Source organism: Neovison vison, chromosome 5, assembly GCF_020171115.1.
Source record: "Neovison vison isolate M4711 chromosome 5, ASM_NN_V1, whole genome shotgun sequence".
Classification (NCBI taxonomy): domain Eukaryota; kingdom Metazoa; phylum Chordata; class Mammalia; order Carnivora; family Mustelidae; genus Neogale; species Neogale vison.
The window spans coordinates 15,710,908-15,738,199 of NC_058095.1; the positions used below are offsets into that span (position 1 = coordinate 15,710,908).

The window sequence follows — 27,292 nt, forward strand, 5'->3', positions numbered from 1 at the left end:
CCTGCCGGGCAGAGAATACAAGTGATTGTTTAAAAGCCAGGGGTGAGGCAAGTGGCCAATTAGCACGGCCTTCACCCCCACGGTTTGTAAATGTGATTCTCGGACCCTCAAAATGGGCTTCTGCAGTTCAGATCAATTGCAGAAAGGAAGCAAGGCTGCTCCCAGGGCCAAATTTGGAAGCCCTGAATCACCAGCCAAGGCGACCTGTGTTCTATCTGCCGGTCTTTAGGACAAGGCTAGGCACCTACCCCACCTCCCCGCCCCAGGTGCTGAATCAACACAGCCCTCCACACCTCTGTCCCTTTAAGGTGATGTAAGGGATTCCCAGAACTTTCCGGAGAGCGGGGAATTAGACATCTGTTCACCATTGCTTTGGAAAAACAATTCAATTTTCATTGTCTTTTTTCTCACAGTTGTCAAGAAATTACCCACAACCCAGACCGGAAGAAAATGAAAGTAGGTTTGGGGGTCATTTCTGCCATTTTGAGGGTGTTTGCTAATTTATTCTTTTTCTGTCACTGTGTCGAACCTCATACTGTGGAAGGAAGTAATGACCACCACCCAGAGGCAAAAATAACCCCAAGAAGCTTGGGAAGCTCTAGCTGCTGCGGTCAGGAAGGCGAGTCCCAAGTTCGCTGGACGCGGAGCAGATAAGGATTTTAATTCATCCTGAAAGCGAGGACGAGGGCCAGCGAAAGGGAAGATGGTATTGTCAGGCATGACTTGCTGCAGGCTTCTTCCCCTTTTCCTTGGCGGTGATTTTTCCAGCATCCAGTCCTTGGGGAGCCTCTTGTTATCTTCTAAACCCGGAAAGGGTGCTGCTATATAGCCACTCCGGGAAGGGACTCCGCTCCTAGCTCAGGAGCAAGCGGCCACCGAGCTTCTCCCCCTGCGGCCGGGTCACGTAGGTCTGCTGGATTCACAGGTTGAGCAAGGCAAACAGGTCTCCTGAGAAAGGTCCCCCGAAGGAGGGCAGGGCAGCTGTCTTCCAACAGGTTCGTGAGCCCATTAGAAAACCCAGCTGAAGAGGATGCGCTTAATGAAAGCAGGAGGGCGTGCGGCCAGGCTCAGGAGTTTCTCCCGCAGCAGGGAGAATAAACATCGCCGTGGACCAAGGCGGGGGTGACAATTCCATCTCCAGAAATTCTTCAGGGGAGAAATCTTAACAACTGCGTGCCCGAAGGCAGGTTTTAAGGTTTAGGAGAGTGAACCCCACACTGGCTTTGCCATCAGAATCACCTGGGGAATTTGCCAGAAAAATTTGAATTCCGCCCCACCCCCCACCCCCACCCCACGCCACAGAGATTCGGATTCAGACCCCGCGGTGGGCCCCTGGTTATCCCCACGCGGCCCGACCCGGGGATGCTGTGGGGGAACCCCCGCTCCCCATAGGCCGGCCGGGAGAAGCTGGGCCAGCTCAAAGCTCCACAGGGTGGGGCCCAGATTACGACCCTCGAGAAGCCAATTTATTATTCAGGGCACGCAGTGCTGAGAACCCAGCTGACGGTTTTCGAAGAAGCGGGGAGGGGACGCTTGCCGTTCACAAAAGGACCCCGGAGCGCCAGCCCTGGGCGCGACCACGGGGTCCGTCCACGCCGGGTGAGGGGCGCGGGGCGCACCCGGGGCTGCTGCTCCCCCTCCGGCAGCCGGGAAGGGTGCGAGCGGGAAGATCTAGAAAAGACCTTTGTGTCTCGGGGAAGGCGCGTCTGCGCCTCGCTCGCGGGTCCCAGCGGCGGCCTTCGGCGGGAGCCCCAGCTCCGAAAGGGCGCGGCCGCGAGCCGACCTCGGGGAGCAGTGGGAGGCCCCCGCGGCTCGGGGCAGGGTCTCGGCTGCGCCCCTCTCCCCTCCCCCAGCCCCGGCGGCGCCGGCGGCTCTTCCTGGTCCCGGGAAACCTGCGGCCCGCGCGCCCAGCAGTTCGGCTAGGCGGGGGCGACCCCTAGTGCCCAGCGCGGGCCGCTGTCGCCCTGCAGTGTCCGGGACCCAGCCTTTCCCCAGGGCGTCTGGCGTGGGCCGGGGGCGGAGGAAGACCTCCGAGCCCCGGCCGCATGGGAAGGCTTCCCTCTCTGGAGGGCTGGAGAAGAGCATCCTTGGGGCGCTGCTTACAAAAACCAGTCACCACGGAGGAGACCCGAGGGCCCTCCCGGCTAGTGTCGGGCGCTGCTGCCCTCCTGCGTCGCTCAGAGACAGGTGGTCCCACTGATCTTTGCCTGCCATCCCTCTTCGGGAAGCTGTAGGATCCGCCCCAATGTGGGAGCAGTCAGATCTCCCCTGGAATGGTAGGTCTACGTTCTCTCTACCTACCGCCAGCCATCCCCGGCCCACCCCGGATGCCGCCGGGGTAGAGGGGAGCCCCGCGCAGAGGGACCGTCCTGGCACGCTGGTCAGGTGCAGCCCTTGCCTGCTTCCCGCCGGGGCTGCGATCAATCCAGACAAGCCAGGGCAGCCCGAGGCAGATGACCCTGCCTCCAGGCCTCCCCCTGCCCACACTCTCCTCTGGTCCCCGGCAGCCTGGCCTGACTCACCTGGTTGGCGGAGCTGAGTCACAGCTGTGACCTGCTGCCCAGGCTGGGTTCAGGTGAAAAGGGAGGAAAAGACCAAACATCAGGGACAAGGTCGCACCAGGAGATGCCAGCCTCTTTGTGGCTCTGTGGTGACCCTGCCAACCTTCTTGCTGGGGAACCCCTCCCGGACATCTGGAACACACACAGGCCACAGGAAGCACCGAGGCAGAGGCAGCTAGGGGGAACCCTTGGGTGCGTGTGTGCCCAAGCCCCACAACTTGCCCCATGGCTCTGTGACCCAGCCTCCCCAACAGCCGCTTCCCAGCTGGCACAGATGACTGTGACACAGCCAAGTCCGAGGCCTGGGAGGGGAACAATGCCTCCTGCAGCCATCCATCCAGGTGTGGACCGGAGCAGGCTTGCGGGTCTTCAGGCCAAAGGCTTGGCCAGACCACCTTACCCCCACCCCCATACATGCAGGTCAAGGCAACTAGTACTGGGAGACAGAACAGGATAAGTGAGGGCACAGGGACAGCTCATGGGGCTTCCCTGTAGCAGAGGTAGAGGCTGAGAGGGTCCTAGGAGGAATGGGGGGATGTCAGTTGCTCCTGCCCTTTGCCCTTGAGTGGTTTCCAGATAGTCTGGTAGCACTCAAGCCCGTGGGAAAAATATATTGAAAACAATTTCCCCCCAGGAATAAAGACCGCCGGCCCCAAACTCTATCTCCTCCACTGGGACCCCCCTGCATTCCCACTGCCTCTTTGCTCCCCTTCCTCCCATCACATGACCCTCTCTACCTCCAGTCATTGGGTCTCTAAAAGATTTCTTAAAGACCTAAGTCAGCCCTCCCCCCAATTCTCTGCGAAGTTCAGGAAAGGGGCGTTCATGTGGGGCGTTACCCTGAGAGGAGGCAAGGCTCCCCAGGGCATTTCGGGCACAAACACTTACAGCGCCGGTCAGGTGAGGATGCGGACCTAGATACTTCTGTTGGGGGGCTTGCAGTCTCTGCACTGGTCTGGCTAGAAGCTCCAAGGGGCATTGGAGGATTTCAGAGAGAGAGCAGACCTCTGTTACTCACACTGTTCCAGGCATCGTGGCAAGTGTGTGTCTGTGTGTGTGTGTGTGTGTGCGCGCGCGCGCCCATCCAGGGCTGGAGTGGGGGCAGAGCTCACCATCCACCATGGCTCTCCAGCCTGAGACACCTTCTTGCTTTCCAGATTCTGAGCTGGGGGATAGAAATGACAGCGGCAGCCACATTGTCTAGCAAGGGAGCTGGCCCCCCTGGAGCTCTGCGATGACATTTCCTCACAGCCGCTTTTTCTATGTCCCCATGTGCCTCCCTTCTGCCTCCTCTTTACTGAAACTGAAACCACAGTGTTTACAGTTACCATTTTCACCCTGTGTCCCTCTGTCCTCGGGGTCTGGCTTGAGCATTAAGGACAGCAGCAGGGACCCGCGCAGTCCCCAACAGCACAAGTCGGGAAGCCGGTACTTCTTGAGTCCCCACCGGTGGCCCTGCTGCTGTCCCCCCCTCCCTGCCCTGAGCCTGAAGCACCAGGCACCTGGCAGCCCCGGCAGCCCCGCAGCCTCTGTACAGGGCGCCTGTTTAGGACTCCCTCCACCCTGAGTGGAATCCGGCCACATCTTCAATAAAATGACTTTATTCACCTAGCTTCCTTCTGTGCTTTTTTTTTTTTTTTTTTTTTTTGGTCTCTACTTTACTCCCCTATTAACACCTTAGAGCTCAAAGACCAGATCAACATGTGAGGTTAAAAAAAAAAAGGTCAGGGGCTCCAGGGTGGCTCAGTGGGTAAAGTGTCCCTACACTTGATCTCAGCCCAGGTCTTGATCTCAAGGTCATGAGTTCAAGCCCTGCATTGGGCTCCAATGCTGGGCTTAAAAAAAAAAAAAAAGGTCAGGGAAGGTGAGTGAGAAAACTGAGTGCATGTTTAGGAGAGAGACAAAGGTCAAAAAATAAAGATGGAGGGAACGAAGTACGGATCGGTGCAAAAACATGATGCTGAAGGAAGCCAGACACAAAGATCGACATGGTGTATGCTTCGATTTACATGTAATTTCTAGAAAAGGCAAAACTGTAGAGACCGATCAGTGGTTGCAGGGTTGGGACTAGGAGAGACCGCCTGCAGATGGGCTCCGGAGGATCTGGGGGACGAGGCTGCTTCCAGGACTGGGTCCTGGGGAGGATTCTCCGATGTCATAAATTTACTAAAGCTCACTGACCTGTGCGCTCGCAGTGTGTACGCCCTGTGGCGTAACTGTAAGATGGGCTTTCAATAAATTTTCTTTAAAAATGGAGGAAGGGACAGAGAATGAGAGAGAGAGAGAGGAGGGACAGAGAGGGATAATGAAGAGAAAGAGGGGCTTCTCCCTCCCACCTTCAGTACCAGGGGCGGCCATTGTAGATTTTGCAGCAAAGAGGGTTTTGCCCAAGAGGAACAGTGCTGCCAGCAGGGTTTTAGGAATTCTGGACTTGATTTAATTCCCTCTAAATCTTGTCCATCCCTGACATGCTCCACATTTAAGGTGACTCTCTTCCTGAGAACTGGTGGCTATAGCCAGGCAGCCTAGCGCCAAGATCCAAGAGCAAAGCTAAGGGACACCCTCAAGTGTTAACAGAACCTAAGAGCCATTCCAGTTGAAAACATCTCCCTGATGTCAAACAAACAGACAAAACTCCTAAAACCTCAAATTCTTCCATTCACAAACGCAGCTCCAAGCTCTAATCATTCTACGAGAAAATGGGCCTTTATTTTTCAACTGGACTCCCAGGTTGACTGAAGATGAAAGATTTGTCCAGGAGTCAACGTTGAGAAACATCTATGAAGGAACAATGCATATTTAAAACTAAGTTGTATGGGAGCCTGGGTGGCTCAGTGGGTTACAGCCTCTGCTTTTGGCTCAGGCCCTGATCTCAGGGTCCTGGGATTGAGCCCTCCATCGGGCTCTCTGCTCAGCAGGGAGCCTGCCTCTCCCCACCCCCCCACGTCTGCCCCTCTGCCTACTCGTGATGGGTCTGTCAAATAAATAAAATCTTAAAAAAAAAAAAGTTGCAGAGAGAGCTTGATGGAATCGGCGGGGGGGGGGGGCGTGTAAATGTTCTTTTTTTTTAAGATTTTATTTTTGACAGACACAGCGAGAGAAGGAATACAGGCTGGGGGAGCAGGAGAGGGAGAACAGGCTTCCCGCAGAGCAGGGAGCCCAATGCAGGGTTCAGTCCCAGGACCCTGGGATCATGACCTGAGCTGAAAGCAGATGCTTAATGACCGGGCCACGCAGGTGCCCCCACGTAAATGTTCTAACGGGCTAAGTCTGCTGTAAGATGTGACAGTGTTTGGGGCAGCTACTCTGAGACCCGCCCAGGTTCCCATCAGCTAATATTGGGTTGTTTGAAAATGATTTCAAGGGCTGACCCAGGAAACCAGGAGTGCTTCCTTAGAGGTTGGCCTGGGTGGGGTGCGGTGCCGGGAGACGCGACTGGACACACCACAGAACTGATGTCTACCCGCACCATTAATTCCACATCATGATGGCCCAGGGGTCTGCTGACGGGGCTTCTCATAGCTAGAGATGCCCAAAGAATCAAGTCGCATTTATTAAAAGACCCTGATGGGGGTTCCTGGCTGGCTCAGTGGGTTAAAGCCTCTGCCTTCAGCTCAGGTCATGATCCCAGGGTCCTGGGATTGAGCCCCGTGAGGCAGATCTTAACTCTGTGTGACATGAGAGGAAACCTGTATTAGGGTTCTCCAGAAAAACTGAGTCAGGAGGATAGATTTATAAATACGTAGAAAGAGATTTATTATGAGGGATTGGCTCACACCATTACGGGGGCTGAGAAGTCCCACCTCCTGCCGTCTGCCTGCTGAAGTCCCAGGCAAACCAGGGAGGTCCTTCTGCTTCAGACCTGCAACCCTGAGTAGCAGGGAGCCAACACTCTGAGTCCCAGCCCAAGTCTGCAGGCCCAAGATCCAGGACAACCGATTCTCCAGGCCATGAGAGGATAGAAGTCCCTGTTCCAGCAGAGAGAAGAATTTACCCTTCCTCTGCCTTTTTGTTGCACTCAGGCCCTCAACAGATTGGGGAACGCCCACCCTCCTGCTAGAGGGAGAAACTCTTTCCTCAGTCTACCCAGTCAAACACTAATCCCTTCTGGAAACACCCGCAAGGACACACCCAGAAATAATGCCTTTCCAGCTTATCTTAATGCTCTTCAGCTTATCTTAAATGGACCCATAAAATTAACCATCACACACCTGACCTGGGGCGAGTTATGTGCTGTGGCCAAGTTTACAAGGTGAAGTCTGTCTGGTGGCCAAGGCCAAGCTCCTGGCCCTGCCTGAGAGAGAGGGTAACATCCTTAACCAACTCCAGAAGCTGGGAATAGGTGGTCACCAGAGCCCGCGGGAGGGGGGCAGGGAGCCCTTATGGAGGAGAAAAGGGCCTTGAAGGATGGGGGACAGGCAACCAGAGAGATGGTGGAGGGAAGGGCAAGTAGGGGAGTGTACACAGATCAGTGGTGCGGTGGGAGCAGGTGGCTAGAAAGGGTTCATCGGGCAGGAGAACCAGGAGACATGGGGGCCAAGACCAGGAGCAGAGAGTCCACACATAGGCAACTGGGAGCTTCTGTAACCACAGCTCAGGCTGGCGGATAGGAGCTTTAAAATGTCCACGGCCCTGGAAACGCCTAAAGCATCAATCAAACCCCCACCTCATTTCTCTGCATTCAATGCCATTCTGTGCATTGTAGCCCATGGTCCTACCCCAGCCAAGGCTGCCCAGGTCTCCCTCCTCCCCTGCTTTGGAGTGGAAGCCATGCAAGACCAAAAGGAAAGTGGTCATTCTCAGCCCTGAAACTCACAAGAAGCTTCTGAAACGCTCAGGAGAGATAATAGCTTGAGACAACATTCTCGAGTCTCAGAGCCTGACTGCAAGATCCCAGGGGCTCTCCAGGCTCCTTGCTGGTCCCACCACAATCTCTATAGCCGGGGGTTGGGGTGCTCTGTGAAGAGGTGGCATGGTAAGTCCTTCCCCTCTTGTGCTTCCATTCCTCATCTGTAAAGGGGGACAACAGCCCCTACTTTGTGTGTGTGTGTGTGTGTGTGTGTGTGTACACACGCACACACACATACATATTATATATATATATAGGGGGTGCCTGGGTGGCTCAGTTGGTTCAGCGCCTGACTCTTGATTTCAGCTCGGGTCACAATCTCAGGGTTGTAAGATCGAGGCCCACATCAGGCTCAGCGCTGGCCAGGGAGCTACTTAAGATTCTCTCTCTCTCTCCCTCTCCTACTGCTCAGCCCCCTCTTAAAAAAAGAAAGAAAGAATAGGCCTGTACCTAGTAAATGTCCTGAGTCCCCTACAGCACCAGTGTGGGGAAGGACACCATCCAAAAGTTTCCCACATCCCAGAGAGAGACACAAAAGGGCAAACGAAGGGCATCTTTGCATGACCCAGCAGGGACATGCGATGACCAAGGACCAGGTCCCTGGACATGCCACAGGACCACAGAGCTTAGAGGTCCCAGGGAAGAACCAGGAGAACCCCCACGGGAACAGAAAGCAGAATCTCCTGAAAACGGCTAAAACCATACTCCTGCCATCTGATGATATCAGAAGACAGGCAATTTTTTGGCACAGGGTGCCAGCGACGAATCCATTTCCGGGGGTTGGGGACACCTGCTCTCTGCTTGGCTCTTCTCTTCCCTCCTTCCCTCCAGAGCTGGCCGCCGGCCTGCTTCTCAGGACAAGAGAGGATGGCTATCGACCGCTCAGGCGATGCTGACTCTGGTGGGAGTCGTGACATCACACCGGAAGTCAGCCCTTTCCTGAGGCCCCTTGGCTGCCCTGTCCCCTAAGATAAAGGCCAGAACGTCTGGGCACTTTCATCTCCTTGTCCCCCCTTGAGGCCCCTCCCGATTTCCTCTCCTTTTCCCCTTTCCTCCTCCTGCCCCCCTTCCTCCAGGTCAGCCCTCTAGACGCAAAGCTCTACCTTGTGCCTGTGGCACACATTTGCGGCAGGTGCTCAAGGCAGCTTGGCCAGGCTCAGCGGCCCTGCTCCAGGAAAGCCATGTGGTGTGGCTGGCTGGCTCCTCTCCCCTGCCGCCTCATAGTGCTGCCCACTGGGCCGGGCCAGCTCTGCCAGGACACCTGGGAGGAGGCCATCTCTGTCCTGACAAGGAGAGGCAGTGAGCCGGCCTGACGCTGTTCTCTGGAGAGTGGCCTCTGGTCCATTCATGGATTCAGTGACCTGTCACGGGACACGCCGGGGACCAGAGCTGAGCCAGCTTAGCCCTGCAAGTAAGTGAAGGGTGGCCTTGGTGCTTGGCGTAGCCTGCCCTCTGGTCTGGGTCTCGGGGCGCCCGCACCCCAGCCCGGGTGGAGTGCAGAAGAGTGCTTACTGCTTATTGAATTGCCAGGAGCATGAAGGCAGGAGGCTGCGTACCCTACTCGAACCAGCCCTATTCCGGAGCCAGAGGATGCCACCCCCCCCACCACGCTGGCCCAGAGCCTTCCTCCTGCCCTGATGGACAACTGCCAGGGCATTCCCTTCCCCTCCTTGGGTGGACCCCAAGCAGAAAGGCTCAGAACAAGGTCTATGGGGAGCCCCCGGGTGCCTGTGAAACTGTCTGAAATGCTTTTGGGTGGGGAGCAGGGCTCTGGTGAGGACGACAGCCCCCGATGGAAGGAGAGGGGAGCCAGGACAGGCATTTCTGGAATGGTTTTTAAACATCTGGGCACTCACCATCACTACATCCAGGCAGCCCTGGGTGCCTCAGCTGCTCCTCCTACCCCCTGGGATCCTGTGACCCTTCACCCCTCAGTTTCACCCCCCTCCTAGGGCATGGGTCAGCAGCCCGCTTCCCAGAGGGCCTCTGGCCCCGGGGGTGGGGGGTGGGGGTGCTCCCTGGGGCCTGGTGCATCCGTCTTTGAGCTGCACACAATGGCAGGGCACTTACCTCCCAGAGGGAGCTGTTAACCAATATGGAGAGCAAATCACTTCAGGGTGAAGTGGATTAATCATTAAGGCCCCCACCCATGGGATAGGGGCTCACTCCCCAAAGTGACCAGATCTATCCGTGGGCCCTCCTGCTGCCCATCAGGAGAGCCACTGCTGGGGCTGCAGGGGCGGGAGAGAACAGGAGGAGGGCGTCTAGCTCTGCCTCAGGACTCTCCAGCAGCCCACCCCCCAGGCTCCCCAGCTCAAAAACAGGCACCCCATTTACCCTGCTGTCCAGGCCCAAAGCCCGGGACTTGTCACGTGTTTAGGTTTTTTTTCTTTGTCGTAGGGTTTAGGTTTAGGCCTTGAACCACGTGGTGGTATTACCTACTCGGAACAATAGAAACTTCTTTTAAAAACTCATGAATGAGGTAAAGCATGTGTGCAACCCATACACGCATCCAGAGCATGACCACGGCCAAGGCAGCGATCCACACCACTGTCCTTAGGGGACAGTGGGATTGGGGCTTCCTACTACACCGGGAATAACATCCATCCTTTCCACCAGGGCCTGCATGGCCTGGGACAATCCGGCTCGTTCCCCCCACACACACACTCCCCTTCCCCGCCTTCCAGCCAGCCTGGCCTCCTAGCTGGGCCTCTGCAGGGCAGGGGCCACCATGGGGGGGGGGATCCCCGGGGGGGTCCCCTCCCACCACCCTGCCTCCACCTGCCTAGATGCTCACCTGGCTCATTCCCTCATCTCCTTCAGGTTCATCTCCCTTCCTCTGACGAGCCCCTACCCCACCACCCAGCCCAAACACACACCCCCCTCCCATGGCCGGTTTCAGCCTTCCCCACAGCAGCCTGCAGGACGGGCATAGTTGCCCATCACCTCCTAACAGAGCCTTCTCTCTGGGTCACCAACTCTAGTATCCTGAGTGAATACTGGTAGGAGGGAGGTCCTGAGAGCCCCTGCCTCGGCTCTGGTGGTTTCGGAGCCCAGACTCCGCAAGGACAAATGTGCGCCAACCTCCCTCCCCAGGGCTGGCCTGGGCACCTCGAATGCTCCCCCTGGGGAACCACAGCCCCCAAATAACATTAGCAGTGGGCGTTATGGGGCACTTACTGTGTGAGCTCGGAGCCTCTGGGCTTGCTGCCTGACACAGATGATCTCATTTAATCCTCAAATAGCCCCAGGAAGTGCGTCCAGTCCCCCCATCTCACACATGGTGAGAGGTGAGCCAAGCTGTCAGAGCTCACACAGCCGTCCGGGGGCTCCTGACTGTCACCGAGACACACTCATCCCCCGTCAGACAACAGGGTGAGCAGGCCCAGAAAGGAAAGGGCCCGGAAAAAACAAGAGCGCAGGTGCCTCCGTGGGGCCGGCCCAGAGATGGAAGCAAAATGGCAGACTGCAGAAAGAACCCACGACTCAAGCTCCACACACGACATTTCTCTGAGGCAGTGCGAGGAACAAGGCTGACAACAGAACAAAGCCGAAACCCACTCTCTCAAGCCTCTTAAAGGTGTGTTTTATTTGTTTGCTTTTCTTTTTTCTTTTCTTTTCTTGTTCCACAATAATGGCACATTAAAAAAATTAAGAACTACAAAAAAGGACCATGTCTTTGAGTCCGTGTTCACATTGTCCCACGCCCCATGGCACAGGGACTGGCCGTCGCCCCAGCCTGGTCCAGGGATGGCCTCTTGGAAAGGCACTGAGTCAGCGCCCTGGGGCTGGGCCCTTCCGGGAGCTGGGGCACTGTTCCTCTGGGCCCCACTAGAGGGCGGTCTCCTGCTTCTGAGGCCCCAGGGCTCTGGCAACCCCCTCCGTCTCTCTTCCAACCAGAGCCAGGAGCTGGAAATGTTAGGGAACTTACTTTGGTCCCCACAGGGGACTCTTTAGGGATAGAGCCCTCCCCCAACCAGCAGGAGATGACACCTCAGCCCGGTCACCCCCTGGGGGTCAGGGTGTCTCTCCCAGTCCTGTTTCCAGCCCAGCTGACACCCCGGTGGGGCCCTGGTTCTCAGGCTTAACCCAGGCCCCTCCTCTGTGCCCCATGGGCCACCCCAGCAGGCACAGGAGTCACAGATGTTTGGCCCCTTAGCTGACACCCACCATGAGCAACAGGGCTCCCCAAACTCTGGGGCCCTGGCTCAGAAGGAAGGGCTACAGGAAAAACGGGAGGGGGGAGGGCAGAGGGAGTTCAGAGCCAAGGCTGCCAGGAAGGAGAGAAGCAACAGAGGCTAGCTGAGGGCCCAGGAGGATCCTCAGGCTCTGCAACGAGACGGGGGTCCCATGACATGGGGTCAGCAGGCCTGGGCAGGGGGGCCTGGGGAAAAGGGGCAGAAAGAGGCTTCCGTCCTGCTTCTGGTCACCGTGGGGGCACAGGCCCAGGTGACAAGACCTTAGCCTCCCCCCAGAGGGAAACACCACGCTGCACTCAGCCGGGTCTCAGCCCAGCCCTCATGGGAGGGAGGGACCCCACCAGCCAGGCCCTGATCAGCCCCAGCTCCCAACAGTGGCTCCCAAAGGCACCCTCCATAGGCCACCTGGACTGGCAGCTGGTGGGGGGGCCTGGCTGACCCAGGGTCCGGCCTCCCCAATCCTCCTGTGCCCACCCTGCCCACCGCCCTTGGCTCTACTCCTGCTGCTCATTCATTTCCATGTCAGACACCAGAATGTTCTTCTCAGTGGCCTCGCCGGGGCCAGAGGCGCTGCGGCTGTAGCGGGCGCCCTCGAAGGTCCCACGCTCCGCGCTCTGTCGCCGCCGGTAGAGGATCAAGGCCGCGGTCAGCAGGGCCAGGAGGAGCAGCACGGCCATCAGCACCACCACGAGGGCGGCCGGGTTCTCGGGGAGCGCTGCTGTAGCAAGCCCAATACTCAGCGGACAGGCCACGCTCTCGCCCCCCCGAAGCCCCCAACACCCCCTGATGCCTGGCATTGGGGCCAAGGCGGGAGAGGGCTCACCCCAGCCCTGCCTGGGAACTTACCTGATGGTGAGAAGCTGCTCTCCTCAGCTGCAAGGAAGAGGGAGGGACCCATTAATCACCAAAGTCATGAGAGTAATAAAGAGAAAACAGAGAGCCCTTCCTGAGTGCCAGCCGCCCCATTAGCTCACTTGATCTCGTAGGGGCTGCTATTATCCTCATCTGGCATCTGAAGAAACTGAGGCCATTGACTTTAAGGAACTTGCCCAAGGTCACAGAGTTGGTAAGTGGTTTGCCCGGGGCTTGAACCCTGCCCATGTGCCCTTAACTGCTACAAAATGACAGGTTTGCTGTCCCGTTTGGAAATCTGTAGGAAGGGCCAGTCCCTTCTACAGACCCATTTATCCTGGGGGGAGGGTTCCGGCCCGGGCCTGTCTCTTCGGGCCCTCCCATATCCGCTGTGTCACTGGCAGGGTGAGACTCGAGCCCAGGGCCCAGGCCCAGCAGCATCCGGCCGGCCGTGTGGGGGGCGGTAAGAGGCCAGTCTGCGGGCGCTCACCTCGGGGGAGCTTGCAGACGACGCCCATGGTAACGTTGGTGCAGGCGCCCGGGCGCCAAAGGCCGCTGCTGCTCTGGATCCAGTAGCAGCTGTTGTGGCTCAGCATGCTGGGGCCCAGGCCAGGGGGCCCCCAGTTGGAGTAGTTCACAGCTGTGTTGTCCTGCCAGACCAGGGTGCCTCCTGTGGGAAGGAAGACACTGAGGGCGCCAGCGGGTGGAAGAGAGCAGGCTTGTTCTCGAACCAATGCTCATTCCCCCTCAATGAGCCCCGAGCCCCGCTAAGGCTCCCCCTATACCTGGAGAGGCATCCCCCTACATCTGGAGGCTTCCCACCCTCCCTCCCGATGCCATGCACAGGGTACCCACCTTTGGGGTTGAAGTTCATGCCCAGCCAGGCACCCCGACTCTGGCCCTCAGAGCTCTGCATGTGCTCCCAGACAAACACGTTCTCCATCTCATCCAGAATGGACAGGACCGCCCCACCCGCTGGACACAAGGGAGGCCCAAATCAGGACAGACAGTAGTCCCCCTGGGGTAGCCGACCCACCCCCCACCCCAGAGAGGCCCCAGCCCTCTTCTCCGGTGGCCCAAGTGGAGGTCGGTGTGGAGTGTGCCTCTGTGTATGGGCGCCCGGGGCCCCCAACATGTAGTGCCACGCGTGGGCTCTGTGTATTGGAAACTGATGGGGAGCTTCTGTGTAAGTGCCACCTGCGGGCCGAGCGCAGCACGGGGACAGTGTTCCTTGGAGCCTCTAAGTGCCCACGACAGGGGTCGCCACCTGAAATGGCCCATGGGGGCTCTGGCCTGCACTGGCCTACCTCGCTGGCAGCGCTGCAGCGCCTCCTTGTGGCCCAGCAGCAGCTCCATGTGGAAGGAGTAGCAGTGCTCCCGGAAGGGAATCCACGCGGAGTCGGCCAGCCCTTGGGGACAGCTGCCGTGGTAGCTTATTCTTCGGGGAGGAGGGGGCCCTGTGGGGGGTGCAGGATTGAGGAAGTGGCACGGAGTCCTCCCTGGGACAGCCTGCACCCTGCCCACCCCTCAGCCCCAGCCGCTGGCCGCTTACCGCGGCTCCTGCTGCAGACGGCCCCCTGCAACTTGGTGTCGCAGCTGGCAGTGCGCCAGGCGCCGTCTACATCCACGTAGGCGCAGCCCCCTGGCTGCTGGGGCTCCCCGTCCTGCCAGCTTGCGTAGCTCAGCGGCTCCTCCGAGACCCAGGAGTACCGTCGGGAGCCCTGGGCAGGAGGGGGCCGTCAGGGTGGAAGGAAGGAGGGAGGGGCCTGGCGGGGGGGTGGGGGGGTGGGGGGGTGGGGAGCAGAGGCAGGTAAGGTAAGGCAAGGAGTTGGGGGGGGTGGGTTGTTAATCAGGGAGTGGTCCCGGCCACTCGGAACGGATGAAGATCAGGGGCCCACCTCCTCACTGGCCAGCCCGATCCAGAGTGGGGTGCGCAGCCCTCGGGCAGCCTGTGTGAGGAAGGCCTGGGTGTAGGGGTCAGGCACACGCGCCAGGCTGGCGTTGCGGCTCTCACACAGCAGGAGGGCGTCCTGCCAGCGAAGAGGCTTCTGCAGCAGCCGGAAGGTGCCGTTGAGGTAGGAGAGCTCAGTGCCCGGGGCAGGGGGCGACGCTGCTGGGGACGGGCTCAGGGAAGGGTCTACAGGGAAGGGGGCAGGGCTCAGGCTGGGCTCTGCCTCCCTCACCCCATTCCCAGGCCTGAAGCTGGGGGAGCATCAGATACTGGGAGAGAACAGGTCTCCACTGGGCCCAGGGCCTGGCACGGACAGATAGTATTAGCCAGTGTTCCTAGTAACACATTCTTGCTGGTCCATAGAGGAGCAAGTGGGCCTTGACCCACTCCCACCCCAGGAACCCCTGTAGAACAGGATGGAGCTGCGGGGGCCTCAGACGCACAACTTCAGGTTCCCTGACACCTAGCATGCCTGATGTCTAGCTGTCCCTGGTCAGCCCTCCAGACCCCCGAACCTTCTTCCTGAGACCCCTCGGTCCTCACTGCCTTTCCCTCTGATTGGTACCCGGTCTTTCTGTGATCTGCTTCCCAAACAGCTTTTGGACTCTGGGGGTGACCCCAAGGACCCCGAGTCAGGGATCATGTTTCATCATTCCTCCCTGCATGGCCCACAGCATTGGGCCCAGTGCTGACCTTCCCAAGTTCACAGGTGATGTGTACCTGCGCCCTTCTGGCAGATGAAGCCATGTGTCTCCTCCGCGCAGCTCCGATCGTCCCAGCGGCCAGTGAGGTGAGCGGAGGGGCTGTGCAGGACCACCGCGCAGCTGGTCTGGGGGGAGGGAGCTGCTCAGGGGAGCGCCGGCAGCTCTGCCCTTGTGCCACTGCCCCCAAAGGGCTGCCCTTGGAGGAAAGAGTCTGGAAGAGGGGGACCACCGTGCAGGTTTGGGGGGGTGGGGAGCAGAGGGAGGGGCTTCCTCACCGGGATGTTGCCGCTGGGAGCAGGGCTGGGGCCAGAGGGCTCCCCAGGGGCCCAGTTGGTATACAGCAGAGGCTCCTGCTCCACCCACCGGAAGTCCCTCTGAGAGGCATGGAGGCCAATCCAAAGGTCAAAGGTCACATTGGGCAGGCTGGCTGTGATGAAAGCTACAGTCCCCCAGAAGAGAGAGTTATGAGCAAAGGACAGCCCCTTGCCAGCTCTGCTCTAGCCATGTATTTGGCGGGGGGAGGGGGTGGTGGAGGGAGGGCTGTGTCAGAGGATACTGGGGACTTCCCATGGGCTGGCCCTACCTTGCTCTAAGGGGTTTGCAATGGTGACCAGCTGGGCCTCTTGCTGTTCACAGGAGAACTGTGCCTCTGACCACTTCACCCGGTCCTGGGGGTCCTGGCCCTGGATTCGGAAACACTGGGGCGGAGGGGGAGGCGTGATGTCCAGTTCTACCACCCTGGCCCACAAACCCAGAAACTCATGCCATGTGGCCCTCAGCGGCAGGCCCTGGGGAGGCTGCTGGCGCTGAGGACAATAAACAGAACCAGGACATCTGGGGCCCCCCGAGCAAGGCTCTGGCGCCCTCTCAGCCTGGCACAGCGCGTTCATGTCCGCAGGCCCATGCTCAGGGGAGTCTGTCAGCCGCAGGAGGTCCTTGGGCCACCAAAGGTTCTACTACCTAGGACAACAGTACCTGAGCCATGCACGGGGACAAGGTCCGTCTGGATTTCAGCTAACCTTCCCAAGGGTTGCCTGAACTCTCTTATTTTGTCCTGTGAACTTAACGTTCATCCATAGGACACTCTTATCTTCACTTCTGAATGATCTTTGTTTGGCAGCAGCTGGGTGGGAAATCTCTCAAATGGAACAGGAAAGATTTCCAGTGATTCCCCTCCTCAGTGCAATCGGGGTGGTTGGGAAGGCGGGGGAGGAGAAGGAAGCTTCGGAGTCAAAAAGAGGGCCAGAGGACACGGGCAGGTCAGATTCCAGATCTGACTTAACTTTTCTGTAAAATGGGAACAAAAGTATCTGTCTTTTGGGGCCTCGTTAAGCGTCAAAGAGAAGAGTGCCCACCACGCGAGTAAGTGCTCAACAAGGGGGCGCTCTTACTGTCAGGATGAGTTCAAGCATCAGCTTACTGATGCCAGTGTCAGATTTGGGGTAGGAAAACGGTAAACCCAGAAATAATGCAAGAGTTTGGGGGAGGTTTATCACCAAGCCCTTGCATTTCATTTTACAGAAGTAGTTCAGAGATACTCCGAGGCCTCCCTTAAATAACTAAATTTAGTCATAAAATTAGAAGCAGCGAGGTCACGTCAGTATCAGCAATGGAAGAGAAGAATCAGCTCAGTCCGCCAACCCTTGGGGCCTCCCTACCACATGCAGGTGTACTAGGTGGTATGTCCGGGGCTGGGCGCCCTGCCCTCCAGGAGCTTAAAGCTAGGGGAGAGGCCGGTGATCATTTTGTCTCCCTACGCCCAGATGCTGCTGGGCTGTAACAAAGGGCAGAGAACTAGGAAAGCAGAATGTCTGGGGCCAGGCAGCGAAGGGGCAGACAGCCTACTTTAAAGGCTTCTGGCAGGGGAGTAACTGGTATTCCTACCATGATGCTGACACACCAAGAAAGAGACCAAGTGCATAAATACCATATATTCTGTTTTATATCCGGTGGAAGAAGCCACGAGAATAAATTTCTGGGAAAATGTAATGACATGAGAAGAGTGTTCAAAATAGAACACTGAGGGAGCCTAGGTGGCTCAGTGGATTAAAGCCTCTGCCTTCAGCTCAGGTCATGATCCCAGGGTCTTGGGATCGAGCCCCACATCGGGCTCTCTGCTCGGCGGGGAGCCTGCTTCCCCTCTCTCTCTGCCTGCCTCTCTGCCTACTTATGATCTTTCTCTGTCAAATAAATAAATAAAATCTTAAAAAAAAATAGAACACTGAGAAAGTGGATACAAAATCCTGTGATGTAGTACGATCTCATTTAGGTGAAAAAGGCAGGAAGCAGAGGAACAAATATTCATAGGGCTTATTTCTGGAAAGGATGAGTGAGTTGTATTTTCTTTCTTTCTGTTTTTTTTTTTCCCCCAACTTGTAATAATACGTGTGTTACTTTTTTTAAGGTCGAAAAGGTATAATATGTGCTTAAATATTTTGAAGACAGTTAAGAGCTCCAGGACACTAAGGGGCTGGCTACCCTCCAAGGCAGGACAAAGATTTACGGATTATAGGAGCTGGTGTTAACGAATCTAATCCTCACAATCCGGCTAAGTGGTTTTATCGCAGAGAAAGCACGGATGGGAGCTCAGACTCGTGATGCCAGCATGAACGAGAAAATAGTGCGCCTCTCTTCCTGGGACAAGCTCTTGTCGCCACTGGGTAAAAACAATGACAATCTAATCAGGTCTGATCAATCAGCCCAGGAGTGCCAAAGTAACTACTATAGGAGAGAAACCCGCTAGAAGGAAGTCTGCAGACATGTCTAGAAACGTGTCCCTTCTGATTACTGTTACTGCCCGCCAACTGTCCCATCTGCACGCTCTAAGCCCTTGGGAAAAGAATTTCCTAAATGTTGTTTAAAAAAAAAATCCTTCAAAGACTTGCTCTTAAACCATCTTAATCAGGTCTTCTGATTAGTTTATGAGGCAGATTAGTTTAAAATACAGCAATGTACTAGCCAATTTTTACACAAAAACCTTTGTTTCATTGGTAGAAGGACTGAAAAACAAAGAAGGATGGACGGTCTTTTCCATTTTTATGTATTTGCCTTTATGAGGCAACTTTTTCATCTACAATAACCACTAAACCCATGTTTTAAAGTAATTCGGACCTCAAACAAGACCTGTAAAGTCCCAAATCACGAAGTGTCAGATCAAAATTTTATAAAAAGAATGAAATATATGCAGTCACCTTGCTCTTACTAAAATTATTTAAAGGTGAGTAATTATTATAATTGATCATTTTTGAGTACTTTTCTCATACCACTAATAAAAATTTTTTTTTAACTTAAAAATACTCTTTTTTCAGGGTCCTGGGTATAGGCAAGAAGCCATGACTTTGATGTTGCCAAAGAGCCAGGCCTCCTGAAGCTTGGCCTTCCCACGTTCACATCCTCTCCCCTGATACTATTGGGTGGCCCCTCCCCACCTCCTACCTTGTTGAGGAACTGGTTCCAGCCGGACGGGCAGCCCCCTAGGGCCGTGGGTGGTAGGTCCGGGGGCTGGGGCTCTCCTGTGCTGTTACTGCGTTTACAGATGTAGGGCAAGGCGGTCAGGCACCTCTGGTCCCCCCAGTCCTCTGCAGAAAGAGGAGGGCAGTCACTCTAGCACAGGGCAGAGCCAGCAGCACCCTGGCCTCATGCCCAGTGAAGAGGACATGGGGGTCGGATGCCTGTGTCCAGCTCTGAACTCCGGTCCTCTGTGGCTGCTGAATCATGGGGCCAGGTCCCCACTCTGGGTCTAGCCCCTCTTGGGTTGTGGGAACAAAGAGAATGAGAAGAGACTTATAGGCCTCCCCAGGCTCACCACAATGACCCCAACATCAACCCTCTCTGCCCCACCCCCACCCTCACCTCGGCTGGCGGTCATGTACACACACTTCTTATCCTTGCCAATGGGCCGAGGTTTACCCGGTGCCCAGGAGATGAAGTTTATAATGGAACCATCGGTCCACCTGCAAGGACACAGAACACAGATGACTCGCCCCGGTCCCAACCTCCGTGGTATACAGCAATGAAGGCCACCAAGATGGGGGGCAGGGAAGGGCCCGAGCCCAGGGGCTCAGTAGCTACAGGCTAAGTGTGAGGCCACTGAGCTCCGGGCCATTGGGGACCCAAAGACCTGGTGCGTCCAGGTAAGCCCCAGCCCTCCCTGGAAACTCGTTCACTAACTAGAGAAGCCCAAGAAGCCCAGAGCAGAGGTCCAAAGGCAACAGTGCCCTCAGATACTCTTGTGCTCCTGGTCCTTCCAGTCTTGAGCTCCCCCATGCATGGTAGGTGGCTACTGCATACAGAGAGGCCCCTCTAGAGGACACTGTCTGTTCTTCCCCATATCCTGAGGGGGACTTATCCATGAGTGGCCCCAGCATAATAGCGGCTGCCTTATTTGGTGCCCAGTTATGTGCTCGATGCTGTGCCAAAGACTTCGCACACCTTATTTCTAATCCTACCAGGCAGACCTCCTTATGCTCATTTTTAGATGAGAAAATCCAGGCCCACAAAGGTTAAATCATTTGATCAAGGCCAAATCCACGTCTGTCTCTGTGGGCGGCCTCCCCAGTTCCCATCTGGGGTCCCGGCTGGCCATCCAGGCATGCCCCTCCCACCCCCGCCCCGAGCTGCTGACCCTGGAAGGCTCCTACCTGAAACGCCCATCACTCTCTGCAGTGTGCAGGCCAATCCACCAGTGCTGCTCTTGGCCTGGGGACAACTGGGGAAACCCGTCAGGCAGATAAGGGTTGGCAGGGCCTCTCCTCCCTGGGTCTGCCCTCCCACTGCCCGAGGGCCCAGGCTCACCGGGGTGCTCACCTTCTGCAGGTTGTGCCCCAGGAAATCCAGCTCGGCCTGGCTGTGCACGGAGACCAGCTCGGCCTGGAACCACGTGCAGATGCGCTGCGCCTGAGCCCACGTGGAGTGGTGCTCAAAGAACTTGTACTCAGCCTCCTGGAAACGCAGCCACTCCCGCCGGCCTGCAGGGACAGTGGGAGTGCGGGAGCAGAGGCCAGGTTGGGGTTGCCCGCTCAAGCCCTGCGGACAGGGTGGGACAAGGCCCAGGCAGATCCAAGGGCAGGCAGCAGGCGGGTTACGAACCCCTAAGCCCCCCTGCCCGACACCACTCCAGGCCCAAGCTTGCCCCTGCTTGTAGATGGAGGCCCACAGGACTCCAGGGGCCCCGATTCCCCTTCTCTCAGCTCAAACCCCTAACTCCTTTCGTTCCATCCCTGGCAGGCCCGTCCCTGGAGGGGACACCCCTCACCCTCTTTGGACCCCCACGGAGAGCGGTGTGGCCTGGGGGCCTTACCTTGTGGGCTGATGTCCGGCTCCCGCACATCTGTGCCTATGGGGACAACAGGGACACAGACGCTGCAGGGAAAGAAGACCCTCCCCTGGATTCCCGGCCCCGCCGCCCTTTGCCCCCTTCCGGGTTCCCAGCATCATCCAACCCAACCTCGAGGGATCTTGCAGATCCAGTCCAGCTGCGTCTCGCACTGCATGGCCACCCACTGCAGGGAGGCCAGGTCGAGCACGGCACAGCCCCTGATGTCGTCGTCGTCGTGCCGGCTCCGGTCGAAATTGTGGTAAGAGAACTGGAGGTCGGAGTAGGAGAAGGTTGTCAAGTTCTCCGCGTCCCCAGAACAGACGTACAGATGGCCGAGCCTGAGCTGGGAACCCCCAACCCTGGCTGGACACCCCACCCCCCTATTCTTAACCTGCGGACTCACGCCAAAGGCCCTAGTTTTATTTTATTTTTTTAAAGATTTTATTTATTTATTTGACAGAGATCACAAGTAGGCAGAGAGGCAGGCAGAGACAGAGAGGGAGGAAGCAGGCTCCCTGCAGAACAGAGAGCCCGATGTGGGGGCTCGATCCCAGTATCCTGGGGTCATGACCCAAGCGGAAGGTAGAGGCTTTAACCCACTGAGCCACCCAAGCACCCTAATTTTAAACCTCGCCCACCGCCAGGCTCTGTCCCTCCCTCAAAGACCACGCCCACCCGACCAGCTCCCCCCCGGGCCCCGCCCACCTGCTGACCGCCCCCTCCAGGCCCGCTCACCCCCAAGCCGTCGCTCCAGCGCCAGCTCTGCCCCGCTCCGGGGTCTCGACGGTTCAGGCCCATCCAGAACCAGTTCTGCTCGTGGATCTCGGGCTCTGATTCACTTCAGGACGGTCCGGGGGTGGAGACAGAAAAGATGGGGATGAGAGGAGCAGGAGCCCCTTGCGGGTGACCTGGGCTGTCCCGAGGGCCTGGGGCCTCTCTCCGTCTGGGCTTCACACTCGCCGGCAATACACTATTGGGGCCACCTTTAGAAAATTTTCTCCCAGGGAGAACTGACCTAGCTGGACCAGGTGCCCGGCTCACTGGGGGTGGGTGGCCTGGCTCCCTTCCCTGGCTTCCCTTTGGGTGAGGTTTGCCCTGCCAGCAAGACTCTGTAGGCTTTCACTTCGGGGAGTTTAGCAAGTGGTGGACATGGGGCATAGACCTGGGGCTCTGGAATCAGATAAAAGCAGATTCCAGCGCCGAATGGCCCAGGGGCCAATAACCCAACCTCTGTAGCAGCCCACATGGGTCCCTGATAATGTCCACTTTGTAGGGTTGAAGAAGAGACCCAGTGAGGATTTAGTGTTTAGTGCAGTACTTGAGACACAGGGAGAGGCCATCAGTCAAAGTTACAATTACTAGTCCAATAAGGTAATCTGGATGTTTGCTGGAAAGACATGTCCCTGGGAATTAAGGTGTCTTTTGGGAAGCCTGGATCCATTCAGATTTTTTCCAGCACTAAGGGAATATAGGTGCTGTGTGTCATAGGAGACCCATAGGACAGACATGGGGTCCTTAGGGACCCCTAGGGGCAAATGCTCACTTTTGTAACTTTTCTCCTCCTGTCTCTCAGGAAAGGCTGTTGTTTGAGGACAGTGGGCTGTTACGGGATGGTGTTGGGGGCGGGGGTGGGGTGTGCTTGGCTTGGATCAGATTTTGCCATGGAGAAGGAGGAGTGAGGAGGGCAGTTACTTTTGTAAAAGTCCGTGAGTCTAAGGGGGACACTGCTGGTTTCCTGATGATATTTTCCTGACACTGGGGAGCAACCAGGGAGACTGGGGCTCCCTGAGGGAGGGCAGGATGGTCCTGGCATTTGCTGCAGATACACAGGTCTTTCTGAGCCCTCAGACAGGCCTCCCTGGGGGTGCGTTCACCTCGCCCCCCCACCCTGTGCCCACACAGGTGCATGCAGGCCACTGCCCAGGCTCAGTACCCAAAGATCTTGTTGAGCATGTTGGCCACAAAGTGTTCCTCCTCATAGCTGGCCAGGCTCAGCAGCTGGGCCCCCAACTCTCGGCAGGCCCCCTGGGCCTGCAGCCAGGTCTTCTTGTCCTGCAGCCGTTCTGAGGTGAACACCTACAGGAACAAAGTCCAGGTGTTTAAGTTGTCCTTACTGGTCCACCTGCCCTCCCAAGACAGCAGTAGGGAGTGGGGGCTGGGGCCTCACGGGACAGGGGTACAGGCTAGCTACAACAATCCTGCTCATCAGAGAACGAGCCCCAGGGGAGGGAAGCCAGTACAGCCAGGTTCTAGAGAACACCCCCTGCCCAGACCCCCGAACCAGCCCAAGACCTGGGCTCTCATCGCAGGGGAGCCACAGTTTGCTGAAGGCAAGTCCCTTCCCCTCCCTGGACTCAGTTTCCTCATGTCATAAAAGACCCTGGGCTATGTTAGTGTCTCCCAAACACTGCAGAGTTCAAAAATCAGAGGACCGGGCCCTTCCTCGACCTAGTGAATCCCAGTCCCCGTAATGGGAGCCTGGAATTTATTTTTCTCAAGCTGCCCAGGTGATTTTGAAAAGCAGCCAGCCCAGCCCCAGTGTTTGGGAACATCTGAAACCCATTATCTCTATGTTTTGTTTTTCTTTTTTTCAATTCTTTCCCTTCATCCAGCACCCATGATGTACCAGATCTGAGATTCCACTGACAAGTGTCATCGGAAGTTCCCTCTGTCTGCAGTCTGCTGTGGGGAAACAGGGTGCTTGGGGCCTGGTTGCCCGGTCATGGCTGGGCCCCGCTGGGGCTGCCCTTGACCTTGGCAAAACTGTTTCTCTGCTCTTGTTCCTCTCCCCACTCCCACACCAGCAGGCTGCCTACCTTATAGCAGTGCCGGAGTTTGGGGTCCGACCCCCAGCCCTGGGGACAGGAGCCGGTGAGGCTGGGCGTGGGGTCGGGCCCTGGCACTTCGGGCGTCACAGGTGTGCCCAGGCTCTGGCGACAGATGTAGCGAGCCCGGAAGGAGGTGCAGTTCTTCACTTCCCACAGCCCCATTGCGCTGCCTGTGGCCAGGGCCACACAGCCCCCACGGCTATACCCTGGAGGAGAGAGCAGGAGACCCACTGGCTGAGGACTCGGGGTCTGGCCCTCCCCCACATCCCCGCAGGACACCACCCCGGCCTCGGCCCCCACACTGGGCACGAGCATGGCCGGCTCCTCAGGGACCCGAAGGGAATGGACCAAGTCCTAGCTCTCTGATCACTCCTGTGAGATTTAGGCAAGTGGCTTAACCTCTCTGAGGCTGTTTTATCATTAGCGTCATCATGTCATTGAAAAGGCTAAAGGAGGGGCGCCTGGGTGGCTCAGTGGGTTAAAGCCTCTGCCTTCGGCTCAGGTCATGATCCCAGGGTCCTGGGATCGAGCCCCACATCAGGCTCTCTGCTCGGCAGGGAGCCTGCTTCTCTGTCTCTCTCTGCCTGCCTCTCTCCCTACTTGTGATCTCTGTCTATCAAATAAATAAATAAAATCTTTTAAAAAAAAAGAAAAGGCTAAAGGAGACCTTGAAGGTGTAATGGCAATGACCCTGATTGCCAGCACTTGCCGTATGCTAAGCACTTCACATCTTTTCATCCCATTCAGCCTCACACCACTCCCAGGAGGAAAGCACTGTTATCCTCAGCTGACAGATGGGAAACTGAGGCTCAAAGAGATGCCAAGTGGTTTGGGTCCAGAGCCTGAGCTCCTAACTACTCTACTGCACTGTACCAATGACCGGTTTCCTGGGAGGCCCTGGGAACTTGGTCCTTGCTGGGGGGGGGGGGGCTCCTGGCTTCCCCGAGGAACGTCAGAGAGGGGCTGACTGAGTGCCGAGGAGGAGGGCCTCACCAGGCTGGTCCCGGTTCCAGTGGGTATACATGACATCATCCCCACTGAGCCAGCGGAAGGAGCCCGTGCTGTTGAGGTCCTGCAGGGCGGTCCAGAAGTATTCACCATCCCAGTTATAGATGAGGCTGCTGACAAAGGCTTGTTCAAACCTGTGAGAGAGAAGCCGGTCAGGCAGGGAGCTCGACGAGGCCCAAAGTCCCCCCTCGGCATCCCCCCCCATGCCCTGGGCCACAGGCCAGATGCTCCCATCCCTAGAGCCTGGGTGTTGTACCCAGTTGGCAACTTGCTGAGGGAAGTGGGGGCCCCTGGGGACCCTGCAGCTGACACAGAGTCACCGAGCTCCCCCTCTCCTGCCTGCCCCTCCGTGCCTGGCCGAGAAGAATGTCGAGAGGAACAGACACCTGCCCCACAATGGGGTCACTTAGTAAATGGGAACCATTCTTGGGACGATAGTAGAAAAAGGCCCTCGAGCCATTCCAGGCTTCAAGGACTCAGTTTCCTGAGTGGTGATGGCACAAGGCCTCCCCGTTTGGTGGAGAGGCCACATTAGGCCCGGACAGGCAGCAGGGCTGGTCTGGGTACACACCCTGTCCCGTACCTGTTGGTGATGGTGACCAGCTGAGAGCCGTGGTCGGTGCACAGGCGCCGGGCCTCACTGTAGGTGACTTGGTCCTCTCCCAGCCAGTAGCAAGAGGGGCTGTGCCATGTCCAACCCTGGCTCGAGACAGTGGGCAGAAGAGGGATGTCTGTGGGGAGGACTCTCCTCCCTCATTGGGAAAGCCTGGGGACTGGTCTGACACCGGAGACGGCTCTTCTCATGCTCTGTTCTATACATTATGGCCTCAACCTCCCCTCCCTAGCATCGCCCACAGCAGCCAGACCGGGGGTAGATACACGGCCCAGGGGTGGCTGATTGGGCGGGGGCGGGGGGAGCCAGGCACCCGCTGGTGGGCTGGTGAAGCAAGATGACTGGGGCATTTAAACCCAGAGTCTCAGTGGGGAGATTGCCAGCTGGCTGAGAACCCAGAGCTGAAATTCTGGGAGAGCTGCGGGCTGTGGAGGGAGCCGGTAGTCCTCAGGTCCCGGAAAAGGTAGAGTGAGCGGAGGGTGCACCTAGCCTGGGTCAGGGGACAGAATGACCGTCAGCGTCAGCGGGGAGCAGCAAAGCTTTGGAAGAGACCACTGCTCTGAGCGGCCGGCTCTCTACCATCAGACCGGCACGAGACCAGGCCAGGTTTCCCGCAACAGACCCCACCTCTTCCCTTGGGCCACCCTGAGCTCTCTGCTCCTGCCTTTCAAAAGAGGAACTGGGGCACAGAGAAATTAAGTGACTGGTCTTTATGCACAGACAGTACAAGGGGGAGCTCGGACTTGAACCCGTAGCACAAAGGCTACGCCTGTCCTCATCACATCCCTCATCACAGCTCCTCCTAAGAGACACCACGCCTGCCGGGCCTTCCCTTCCAGGAGCCCTTGAAATGGGAAGCCTCTGGGTGCCTGGGTGGCTCAGTGGGTTAAGACTCTGCCTTGGGCTCAAGTCATGATCTCAGGGTCCTGGGATTGAGCCCTGCATTGGGCTCTCTGCTCAGCGGGGAGCCTGCTTCCCACCTGCCTCTCTGCCTACTTGTGATCTCTCTCTCTCTCTGTCAAATAAATAAATAAAATCTATAAAAAAAAGAAGGAAAGAAAGAAAGAAAGAGGGGCGCCTGGGTGGCTCAGTGGGTTAAAGCCTCTGCCTTCAGCTCGGGTCGTGGTCCCAGGGTCCTGGGATCGAGCCCCACATCAGGCTCTCTGCTCGGCGGGAAGCCTGCTTCCTCCTCTCTCTCTCTCTCTGCCTACCTGTGATCTCTATCTGTCAAACAAATAAATAAAAAAAAAAAATCTAAAAAAAGAAAGAAAGAAATGGGAAGCCTCAGGGTAGATTCAAGGGAGAGAAACACAGCCCCTTGGGCAAGAGCCAGAGCAAAAGTGAACCTTCGGGGGCGCCTGGGTGGCTCAGTGGGTTAAGCCGCTGCCTTCGGCTCAGGTCATGATCTCAGGGTCCTGGGATCGAGTCCCACATTGGGCTCTCTGCTCAGCAGGGAGCCTGCTTCCTCCTCTCTCTCTCTGCCTGCCTCTCTGCCTACTTGTAATCTCTCTCTGTCAAATAAATAAATAAAATCTTTAAAAAAAAAAAAAAAAAGTGAAGCTTCGGGGCATGGGGGGCTGATACTAGGAGGGGGAGTGCTGGGGCTGTGCTAAGGTCCCAGCTCTCCCAGGGCATTACCCGGGGCTGCCCAACACTGCACACACATTTCAGGTGGCCCTGGTTCCAGGGCACTTAGTTACTGTCCTCACTCCCCTACTCCCACCTCCCTCAGGGCAGGACAGGGCCCTTGGGCCAGTCCCTGACCACGCTGGTCCCCCGGGCACTTCAGCAGGGCCCCGTCTGCCCCCCCTCCTCCCCCTTGCAGCTCACACCTGTTGTTGTCTCAGGCCCCTGCCCTGGGAGGAGAGCCCGGGGTTCCTGTGAGGTGGGGTGCAGGAAGGGGGCTTACTCTAAAGGAAAACAGAATGAATGCCAGACTGGCAGCAAGGGCGTGGCCTTGGCCAATGGAGCCATCAGGGGCCAAAAACACCATCAAGTGTCTCTTTTGAACAACCTCTCGATAGTCATCCCCACCGCTGACCCCACTGCTTGGCTGAGGGCCAGGCTGGGGGCGTCTGGGAGGGGCTGGGTCCATCACCCACCTGCACACTCATTCATCCATGCTCTGCCCCACTAGCCCAGTCATTCCTGATCTCCCTCCCTCCCTGAAGGTCTGGAAGCCCCTCAGGCTAGAAACGGAAGGCAGGGACCCCAGAATGGCCTCATTCCTCTAGGGGAGACATCAGGTGGCATGGTGGGTGCTGGCAAAGACGGAGGTGGCAAAGCAGGACTGGGGTGTAGCCCAGCAGCCACACTCGGGATGACTTGGGGGCCTGCTCACACCCACCTCCGGCTCTCTGCTGCCTCTGGGAAGTGGCTTCTTCATGCCGAGTGGGGGTGGGGAACTCTG

At 57.3% G+C, this 27,292-nt stretch overlaps 2 protein-coding genes across 3 annotated transcripts in view; one reads left to right on the forward strand and one right to left on the reverse strand.

Annotated features, from left to right (window-relative positions):
- The window catches only part of MARCHF10 (membrane associated ring-CH-type finger 10), a 76,867-nt gene extending 73,102 nt beyond the window's left edge, over positions 1–3,765 (forward strand). Inside the window, exons 9-10 of the mRNA XM_044250370.1 lie at positions 414–456; positions 3,719–3,765. Coding sequence (XP_044106305.1) covers positions 414–456; positions 3,719–3,765 — 90 coding nt within the window. The remainder of the gene's footprint in view (positions 1–413; positions 457–3,718) is intronic.
- Positions 3,766–10,997: 7,232 nt separating this feature from the next.
- The window catches only part of MRC2 (mannose receptor C type 2), a 57,436-nt gene continuing 41,141 nt past the window's right edge, over positions 10,998–27,292 (reverse strand). The window contains exons 10-30 of one of the 2 annotated variants that reach the window (XM_044247677.1): positions 24,853–24,968; positions 24,255–24,403; positions 23,250–23,467; positions 22,367–22,509; positions 21,169–21,271; positions 20,563–20,701; positions 20,416–20,451; positions 19,923–20,083; positions 19,757–19,824; positions 18,969–19,069; positions 18,552–18,694; positions 15,700–15,814; positions 15,392–15,555; positions 15,133–15,241; positions 14,360–14,598; positions 14,014–14,182; positions 13,769–13,918; positions 13,317–13,436; positions 12,952–13,131; positions 12,456–12,482; positions 10,998–12,324 (exon numbers count right to left, since the gene is read on the reverse strand). In XM_044247677.1, coding sequence (XP_044103612.1) covers positions 12,104–12,324; positions 12,456–12,482; positions 12,952–13,131; positions 13,317–13,436; positions 13,769–13,918; positions 14,014–14,182; positions 14,360–14,598; positions 15,133–15,241; positions 15,392–15,555; positions 15,700–15,814; positions 18,552–18,694; positions 18,969–19,069; positions 19,757–19,824; positions 19,923–20,083; positions 20,416–20,451; positions 20,563–20,701; positions 21,169–21,271; positions 22,367–22,509; positions 23,250–23,467; positions 24,255–24,403; positions 24,853–24,968 — 2,871 coding nt within the window. In that variant the 3' untranslated portion in view covers positions 10,998–12,103. Of the gene's footprint in view, positions 12,328–12,455; positions 12,483–12,951; positions 13,132–13,316; positions 13,437–13,768; positions 13,919–14,013; positions 14,183–14,359; positions 14,599–15,132; positions 15,242–15,391; positions 15,556–15,699; positions 15,815–18,551; positions 18,695–18,968; positions 19,070–19,756; positions 19,825–19,922; positions 20,084–20,415; positions 20,452–20,562; positions 20,702–21,168; positions 21,272–22,366; positions 22,510–23,249; positions 23,468–24,254; positions 24,404–24,852; positions 24,969–27,292 lie in introns of both variants that reach the window. The other variant, XM_044247676.1, reaches the window with a different exon arrangement.